The sequence below is a fragment of the Lactuca serriola genome, chromosome 2 (assembly GCF_051521515.1).
Source record: "Lactuca serriola cultivar US96UC23 chromosome 2, Lser_US96UC23_V15, whole genome shotgun sequence".
NCBI lineage: Eukaryota > Viridiplantae > Streptophyta > Magnoliopsida > Asterales > Asteraceae > Lactuca > Lactuca serriola.
Window position 1 is genome coordinate 168,721,093 of NC_136409.1, and position 10,606 is coordinate 168,731,698.

At 36.7% G+C, this 10,606-nt stretch overlaps 1 protein-coding gene across 1 annotated transcript; it reads right to left on the reverse strand.

Annotated features, from left to right (window-relative positions):
- Window positions 1-611: 611 nt before the first annotated feature.
- On the reverse strand, window positions 612-968 carry LOC145089776 (uncharacterized). Its single transcript, XM_079028172.1, has one exon. It carries the CDS (start codon window positions 966-968, stop codon window positions 612-614), a length of 357 nt encoding a protein of 118 aa, XP_078884298.1.
- Window positions 969-10,606: the final 9,638 nt, after the last annotated feature.

Below are 10,606 nucleotides of genomic sequence, written 5' to 3' on the forward strand. Positions count from 1 at the left end.
GAAAACATATGTTATGACAACTAGTTTTTGTCACTTAAACCATACATAGTTGCATACCCTCGAAGTCTTAAAATTACATAAATACATGTTAATATCATGCCATATAGAACTGTAAATGTCAGATATTTATGCATGTAATAACATTATGGTATATTTTTATCAATTTATACAGAAAGTCTTAAATCAAACGATTGATTAAGATGAATGATGATACTTCATTTGGTAGTGATCCCTTGGGATTGTTCACATGCCCAAGTTTGGATGCCAAGTCCGTTAATATCCGGTTAAGAGACAAGACCAATAAAAAACCATTATAATCTAATTGATCACATAAAATATTTAATGTTGACTAGAATGGAAGAACCAAAACGATCGGATTTTTCGGAATTCTAATTTGACTTACGAAAGAAGAAATTATAGGGTAAATTCAATGTAATCTGATACACAAAAAATCAAATGTATATATAAGTATTTTTGATTATTTGATACTACTATATAAGAACATAAAATACTTGAAGAACACGCAATGGTATCTACAATCAATGCATACAAACACTCGATTAACGTAAGAACTCCTAAAAGTTTTATGGTTGATTGAAATAATCACTAAATCAGTAGATGACAGGCTTAGCTGAATTAGCGTCCCAAATACCTCCTTCCCTGAGATACTCCAAGTACCTTGAAAACTCTGGTTTAGCAGTCGCCTTCTTCTTCCTCCTCTTCTCTAATAAGCTGTAGAGCGGATGCACTTTCCTCACCTTTCTCATTTGCTTGTCTGTGAGATCTACTTTCACCGGAAAATCTCCGGAGGAATTTGCAGGCAACGATGTGGATCTGATCATCTTAGGCTCCGGCGGTAGATTATCGACGATGGTGGATTCGCTGATCAACTGTTCGTATCCCCGGCGACCTTTTCTCTTGTTCATTGCTCTAAACATGCCTCGAAATTGCAGAGAGAAAAGAGACATTGCGGTGATTGTGAGGTTGGAGATGGTGGAATGCGTGGAAGATTGAAGGTTTCATAGGCGGGGGATTTGCTTGGTTGAGAATAAATAATTACCGGCAAGCTTTGAACAGGTACAAACTAATTGCAACACCATGAGAACAAGTCTTGAGATAATATGAATTAAGAAAGTTTAAAGATAAAGTCAACAACTCGTTAGATCATTGGAATTGATTTGAATATATTAAAAAAAGTTAATGAACAAGGTTGATTAAATATTTAATTGGTGTAACCATTGCTAGTAAAGTTAATGAACAAGATTGATTAAAATATTTAAGTGGTGTAACCATTGCTAATATGGTTTTGGATTTGAATCGTTCATAAGGGCACCCTTTTCCTTTTGTTATGGAATAAGGATCTAATTTATTGGCAAGTCTTATTCTGATTGATATACCGATCTTAAAATAATATGATATTTACTTTGTCAAAAGTGAGAAAATTTGATTCTTTATTATAGGTTTGTGTACTACACATGTTTATTAAAAAGGTCAAGATTAAAGAACTAGGTTTCAGGCCGTGTACTATACGAGTATACGTGTTTATTAAAAAAGTCAAGATTAAATAACTAAGTTTCAGGCCGTGTTTATTAAAAAAATCAAGATTAAATAACTAAATTTCAGGCCGTGTACTACACGTGTTTATTAAAAAAGTCAACATGTAAACATTGAACATTTTTAAAATAAAATTTCGAAATAAATACAAATGAAATGATGAATAAGTAAATAATTAAATCTATACTAATAAAACAACCAATTGAAATATTTTAAATAAGTGTTCTGAAATCACAAATTTCCAAAGGTTTTTAAAAGGATGTATACACTAAACTATCAATATTTTCATCAATTTGACAAAAAAGTTTTAAACTTTTTTTTCACACTAAAGTCCTAACTACCGGCAGTTTTTGACACGTTTACTCTTTTTTTGTTTAGCCGGTAATTAGGACTTTACTGTAAAAAATAAAGTTTAGGACTTTCTTGTCAAATCGTGAATTATGACTTTACTGTAAAAAAAAAATTATGACTTTCTTGTCGATCATTGAAAATATTAGGACTTTAGTATATGTATCCCTTTTTTGGTTAGAAATTTAATGGTATGATAATCTTTAAGCACAAAAGTTATTGAAGCATGCTCTAATTAGCTAGATCCTACTGAAACATTAACGTTTGATTCTTGTTAAATAGTTTCTTAATCTCAACAAACAGACATTGAAAAAATTTGAGGTAATCAAGAAAGAAAGAAAAAATCAGGGTTGTGTTGAGTTTTTGTAGTCCTAAAAATGGAGAACTAAGAAACGGGAAAAAAAATGAATCTGTCTTCTTACCCCTTCTCCACATTCACATCCTTTAGACTAGGTGCGTGTTGTTTGTGTTTGTACAATCTGTCCCCTCTTTTAAGTTCAAGATATAGCGGCGAACTAAGAAGAAAGTTTTACAAGTCTTATCACCCTCTTTCGCTCTATCTTTTACACCTGTTTCCCCTGATCGTTATTGTATCAGTGTAAATATGAAGATGGTAAGAAAAACAGTGGTGTTGTGACGAAAATCACAATTAAAAGTTCTTAGGCTACGAAAATACACCAAAGTCCCAATATTTTCAACGATTTGATAAGAAAGTCCTAAATTTCATTTATTTTACAGTAAAGTCCTAATTCACAATTTGACAAGAAAGTCTTAAACTTTTTTTTACAATAAAGTCCTAATTACTGGCTAACCCGAAAAAAGGTAAACGTGTCAAACATTGTCGGTAATTAGAACTTTATTGTCAAAAAAATAAAGTCTGTGAATTTTTTGTCAAAACGATAAAAATATTGGGACTTTAGTGTATATACTCAGTTCTTAAATCTAACATTAGATGTCTTATTGTTAAGTTTGTCTTCATTCTCCAAAAAATATTTTTTTTACAAAATTAGATGTTTTATCCGTAACTTTATAATGGTTAATACAAATTAATATGTAAATCGATTTGAAGATATGAATAGGATTATTTATATCTAGATTAATGATAAAATGATGATGTTATGCAATAAAATATAAAATTGAATATACTAGAAAAAAAAGGTAAAGACAAACAATCTTGGAAATAGCTAACAAATTATAAAGTAAGGTAGTATAAGTTTAGTTTGTACACTTATTATTGATAACATGTGGTTAGTATAAGATATTAAGAAATTTATAAAAAGTAAAATTAATAAAGCCTATTAAAGTTATTAGAAAAAAATAAGACGTTAAAATTAGCAAAAATATAATATATAAACTGAATTATCACAATAGTAATGAAATGATGCGCCGTTATTTGGAAATTATAATACGTGATATTGCTACTTAATAAATATAAACAACCTAAAAATCTTTTTGTTATTTAACTGATATATGTCATTATTTGGAAATTACAATACATGTAGGGCCGTCCATGGGTTTGGGCAAGCTGGGCGACCGCCTCGGGCCCCCAAATCTCAAAAAGCCCCCATTTTATACTTGTTATATTGGGGTACATAGTGTCCGCCCATTACTTCTTAGCCTATTAGAATAGTTTTGGCCCAACACTTTGATAAGCGCCTAATCCAAAAGACGGAGCGGGAGCAAAAAGACATATACGGTAATGCCTAACGACTAGTGTACGTTCCGACTTCCAAAGAAACTTCATGAACGATTTATATTGAATATCCAAACGACGTCTAGTCGTCCACTTCTCCAGAATCCATCGCCCAACCGTTTAGTTCTCCTTGAATCCTTCTTCTTCGATTTATTCTCCTTTTCTGATTTTATAAGAGTATACGGAGCGGGCAATGCCATCGGGCGTTATGCTTATGTGGCAAGCCCTTAACAGCGCCATGGCGGTAGGAACACCGCCCCAGCTAGTCGTTATAGGGTGTTATGCCACAGGGCGTGATGGTGGTAATAGGACGAAACGCGTGTTATTCCTCTGCTTTTTTCCTGATTTGCTTCTTCTCAACGTCGTTTCAAATAAAAAAACACCATTTCCTTTTGATGTTTATAGATATGTTATGGAGAGAATAAGATGATGTGGCACCCATAACGTGGGTATGGGCGTTACCCATACCCACCAGCCTAAAACTGTTTACAACTCCACAAGGTACCACAAGTCTACAACGATTTCAGAAAATTGAAAATCTATTATTTCCCTTAATTCCTTCTTATTTCTGATTTCCTTTTCCGAAATAACATTAAACAATACTATACCAAAGTGACATTGAATTGGATTATTGGAAGTTAGTTGATTTATTTCTAATTTTTTGAATGAGACCTTTTAGAGACTATAATCCATTTCTTCTCCACAATCATTGTCTTTGTATTATGCCTCACTCACTAGAAATCTAGAATCAAGAATTGTAAGTTCTAGCCTTCTTGATTCTTGAAATATCTTATTATTTCATATGTGAAACTCGGATATTCTGAATCTTTGTATATAAGGGAATATTTCTGAGGCTACTAGGAGTGGGCCTAACGCCTATGAACACCGCCCCTCTCCAATGTTATTGCGCGTTATAAGGTATTCCCGGTGCTTCCCGTTACCACCACAACATCTGGTAACGGTGTTTCCTTTTTTTTTTTTGGCTTTTTGTGCTAAGAATGCATGTGGGCGTTGCCCACTCCTATCACTCTGAAAGTTAATCTGTTTAACTTAGGCCCCGTTTGATAGTTTCTGAATGAGAAAGTGCTGACTGAGAAATGTCTGTCGTAGTAAAAAATTCTGACTAAGTAAGAAATCATGTTGTTTGATTGAAAATCTGACTGAATGTGTTGACTGGTGCAAAATGACCATTTTGCCCCGATGCTCTACGCGTTTCTATGCAATATGATGATAATAATAACAACAACAATTACAATAATAATAATAATAATAATAATAATAATAATAATAATAATAATGTATACAAAAGCTTCCAACGTAATAAACATTAAATATATTATTTTAGAGATAAAACACAAATAGCCCTTTAGTTTGCTGGTAAACACCATTGTTTCTACAAAGGAGACTCAAGTTCTATTCTTGTAACCTTCATTAGTTGCTAATTTTTATCAAAGCCAAGGGTACCATTGGAAAGCCTTATTTTCTTTCTGAGTCAGCCATCTCCCAACTTCTTTCTCGGTCAGACCTTGCTTTCCGAGTCAGACGTCAATATTTTGTCTATCAAACACCTTTCGTCTGATCGAGTCAGCCAAAAATGTCTGACATTGCTTTCCGAGTCAGACGTCAATATTTTGTCTATCAAACACCTTTCGTCTGACCAAGTCATCCAAAAATGTCTGACCTGACTCGGTCAGATGCATATCAAACATGGCCTTAGAGACGAAATCAAATTTATGAATGCCAATTTCTTTACAGATGTTTTGCATAATTTTGACTTCTTTGTCATCCCGACCTTTTTTTTGTTAATTTGATGTATTGGGTTTTTGATGATTACACTGAAATTCGATTTTGTTTTCTTAAATATAATCTATTTAATTTCGTTTTCATTGTCATTTTGAACTTCAGTTTTTTCATAATGTTGTATTGGTTTTTTTACTGGTCAGAGGGTATTCACACCAACATCAGGTACTTTCTTAGTCTTTACATGAGTGTTAATATCATATTATTTGATCATTTATATCTATTTTGTTATGCATTGACAAATATTTTTGTTATTATTTAACTTATACTATAATTGTTAACATTGCATTCAAAAAAGCATGTAGCTTAAAAAAAAATTGTTTGCTATGTTTCTATATTAGCTTACAATTGTATTAATTATTATAATTATAAAAGGGCCCTATTTATTACTTTGCCCCGGGCTTCAAATCATCTTGGACCGGCCTGAATACATGTTATTGTTAATAAATATAAAAACCTATAATAAACTTTTTACGATTGTTTTATAGCCTTTGTTCTGAGATTAGACCAACCCATTGATTTTTTTGGCAAACAATGCCAAAAAATCTTCAACAATTAATGATATGTATAACGATTAATAATATGTTTGGATTAAAACAATATATTGGATTTATAAGGATTGAAACTTAAACTCATACATAATCTTTCCTTGTTCAGTTTAAAAAGAAAAATATTTTAAATTCATGAATTTTATCAAAATGATATGCATGATCATGTTAGAAACCTTTACGTACAACAAGAATTTTAAAATCAACTCAAAATAGATTCTAGGTTTTATAATTTGTGACACCATTGCCCTTATACCTCACATCTATCGTCTCTCTGTATCTTTTTAGTTCTTTATTGAAGCTTTACCAACACCACCATCTTCCTCTTGCCCTTCACTCCTCTAACTTGAACCCTTCATTGCCTAACAATATTTGCTTCAGTATCATCCCTTCTAAGTTGACAGCAACAGACCAATCACCACTATTTTATTAACAATCATTCTAACTACTGTAACATCTTGATTTCCAGATATTCCATTTTGACCCTTGGTTTGTGGTTTGTTTGCAAAGTTAGTCCCTAATGATATTTTTGTAATATTAGGCCATGCATGCGTACGCTGGGTGTATGTTGAGTACGTTGGGCGTACGTGACCAGGGTGTAAACCTTAACTTTTAGGGTTTGGACCCTATTTAAACAACATTATAGCCCCATGCTCTCTCTTAACTCCAGCCTCCATCCCTATTTGTCCTCATTTCGTGAAACGCCCCAAAAATAAGACCCAAAAACTTAATTTTTAATTTATAAAAACAGTAATCCAAACATTTTCATACAATCCTAAAAAGATCAAAGTATGTCAATACATCAAAACATATCAGAGTAATTTTTAAAATGCAGAAAAAGGTGGTGTGTGCTTAGCAATCATCCCAGACTCTTCCTTTTCGATTCGTAAAATACCTGAAACATAAACTGAAAATCATAAGTCCAAGCTTAGTGAGTTCCCCAAAATACTACATTCCATACATAAACACATATTGGGCCCCACCCCACACAGGGCCTCACTTGACATCGAGTCCCACTAGGTGTTGGGTCTCACTCAGATTATAGATCTGTCATTCATTAGGCCCCACTCGACATCGGGCCTCGTCCGATACACATAATAAACATATAAACATATAATCAAGCTAACACATGCAATAACCACAAACCAATAGCATACAATACAGTCATCGGGCCTCGTTTGACATCGAGCCTCGCTCGGTATACATACCAGCATATAACACATGCAAGAGTCATGCATACATATAACATCCTATCATAATAATCATGGGCCAACATTGGTGCCTTCGACCCGCTAAGTACAGTGAGGAAACTCACCTCAGACTGCTGAATCTCATAGATCAAACTCTAGTTGTTGGTCCGCTGAAATCCTCTTGCTATGAATAAAAATATCATCCAATTAATAATTAGATCCTGCATCACACTAAGAGTCCAAACTAGGGTAAAAGACCCATTTTACCCTTTACCTAACTTGGGTCAAGGCCAAAGCCCAAACCAACTATCCAAAAGGTCCAAATTCTAAAATGATCACCCAAAGCCCAAATATGGCCCAATTTTCCAAATTGGGCCCAAAACCCATCATGGGCCTAAATCCAAAGAAACCCAATATGCCAGACAATAGGCCTAAATCAAAATCCCAAGGCCCAACATGGTCCAAAATCTACGGTCCAAACTCCCACAATGGGTTCTCACGTCGTGACTAGACCATGGTCAAGTCGTGAAGACCAACTCGACTCAGTGAGTCAACTCAACCTATCAAAAAGATTCTAGTCCCCGTCATGTTGTGACCCAACCTTGAGTCACATCGTGACCTAATCCGGAAAAAATAGACGGGTGGCCAACATCCTCACGACGCGAAGGTCCAAAACCTCACGTCGTGAGATCTGAACAGACCAACTTAAAACATTAAGCTCTTATTCCTTACAACCATAACTTGGGACTTTCCAGGGGGGTCTTCCTTTACCCAAAAGATGATAAAAATTGAAGATTTTCAGTCATGCATGTCCAATGCATGACTCAAACTCTTACTAGATCAAAAGTGGGGAAAATGAGATCTATACTCAAACTTGGAGTCCCAAACTTCACCAAAACTCAGATCCAAAGACTATAATGAAGAGAATGAGTTAATGATCCATAAAGTTGCCAACTTTTTGGACCCCATGCAAGCAATCCCACCCAAAACATGCAAAAAGGAGCTTATAACTTAGATCTTTAATGAAATAGGTAGAAGGTCCAAGTTTTAAGACTTACAATGGTATAAAAGCTCCAAGAGATTGCAAGGTGAAAGCCAAAACGCCAAGAGGTTGCTCAACTAAGGTCTTCTTCCATTTTAACTAACCAAAAACCACTAAAGAATGCTTCAAGGATCTAAAAAATGCTTAAAAGCTTCAAGAGGGTCGAGATTAGGGTTTTCTATAGGTTTAAAGGCTGAGAGAGGTTGGGGATGGATAACCCTAGCCTCTCATTCACTTAAATACTCGAACATTAGAGTTTTGGGTCATTAAGTTGTACTCACATCGTGAGACCTTATGCCTCACGTCGTGAGTTTCCAGAAACGCGGGTCAACAAGTCAACGGTCAATCACGACGTGATCCCTAAGACCTCAAGTTGTGAAGACCCTCATAATGCAAATGAAAGAATGAATTAGTACCTTAGGGTTTTGGATGTTACAATTCTTCCCCACTTGAATCAGACTTCATTCTCGAAGTCGACTACACCGAATAACTCTGGATAATGCTCCCTTATCTCATCTTCCAGCTCCCATGTCCACTCCGAACCCTTGCGGTGCTGCCATTGCACCCTCACTAACTCCACAACCTTGTTCCTCAAGGTTTTCGTCTTCCGATAAAGAATCGACATCGGTCTCTCAATATCATTCTGAAGATCATCCACCTAGATATCCTCCAACGGTACCACTGCGGAATCATCCACTAAAAACTTCCATAGCTGAGAGACATAGAACGTGCTATGAATCTGACTGAGCTCATCTGGAAGATCCAAGCGATATGCAACCCGACCTACTCGAGCCAAAACCCTGAAGGGATCAATATACTTGGGGCCCAGCTTGCCCCTCTTCCAGAATCGGATGACACTTTTCCAAGGTGACACCTTCAGGAGAACCATATCCCCCACCTGGAACTCTAAGTCTGATCGGCGCCTGTCAGCATAACTTTATTGTCGACTCTGAGTTGTTTGAAACCTACTCCAAACCTGTTGAATCAAATCAGTGGTCTTGAGTACCACCTCAGTACTCTCCATAACCCGCTGACTGACCTCGCCCCAACAAATCGGGGTCCTGCACTTCCTTCTGTAGAGCATCTCAAATGGAGGTCGATCAATGTTGGTGTGATAATTGTTGTTATACAAAAATTCCACTAACAGAAGATACGTATCCCAACTCCCACTAAAGTCCAAAACACACGCCCACATCATATCCTCTATGGTCTGAATAGTCCGCTCGCTCTGACCATCGGTCTGTGGACGAAATGTTATGCTGAAATGGAGACGAGTACCCAATTCGTCATGGAACCTCTTCCAAAACTTGGAAGTAAACCGGACATCTTGTCAGAAGCCATCGAAACCGGAACCCCATGACGTGCCACAACCTCCTTGATATAAATCTCAACCAATTTCTCTACAAAAATACTCTCCTGGATCAGGATAAAATGTGTGCTCTTGGTTAATCGATCCATGATGACCCATATTGAATCCACTCCGCGTGCAGTTCGGGATAAATTTGTGATGAAATCCATGGTAATATCCTCGTATTTTCAAATGGGGATCTCCAATGGTTGCATCTTGTCGTGAGGCCGCTGATGCTCGACCTTGAATTTCCTGCAAGTCAAGCATCACTCCACATACCAAGCCACACCCCGCTTCATGCAGGGCCACCAATAATCAGGACGAAGATCTTTATACATCTTCGTCTCCCCGGGATAAATGGAGAACTTAGACTTGTACGCCTCCTCTATCAGAACATGACGCACACCGCCCCAATATGGAACCCAAACCCGACGATGAAGGGTCAACAACCCACGACTATCATAATCGAAGGAAGCCACCTGACCCACAATTCGTTCACTCTTTCGGTGCTCTTCCTTCGTAGCCTCGACCTGAGCCTCACGAATCAACTCCAAAAGCAGAGTAATCACGGTCATCCTCAAACATATGTATCCATGATCGAAGTTGCAACCGTCTTGTGGCTGAGAGCATCGGTCGCCACATTGGCCTTCCCTGGGTGATAAAGGATCTCACAATCATAATTCTTCACCACATCCAACCACCGGCGTTGTCTCATATTCAGATTCAGCTGGTCCATCAGATACCTTAGGTTATTGTGATCTGTGTAAATAGTACGGCGGACCCCATAGAGATAATATCGCCAAATCTTAAGGGCAAAAACCACAGCCCCCAACTCCAAATAATGAGTTGAGTAATTCGCCTCATGAGACTTCAGCTTCCTCGAAGCGTAAGCTATCACGTGACCCCTCTGCATCAACACTACCCCTAAACCCGTGATCGACACATCACAATAAATCACAAAATCCTCAACACCCTCCGGCAGGTTCAAAATCGGTGCCTCGCACAACCGCTGTCTCAAGGTCTTAGAAGTTGCCTGCTGCTCAGGCTGTGACATCCCCATTTTTACGGCCAGAAGAGACCGAT

Coding starts and splice junctions, on each gene's coding strand:
- LOC145089776 (XM_079028172.1), bottom strand. CDS start 968: ATGTCTCTTTTCTCTCTGCAATTTCGAGGCATGTTTAGAGCAATGAAC.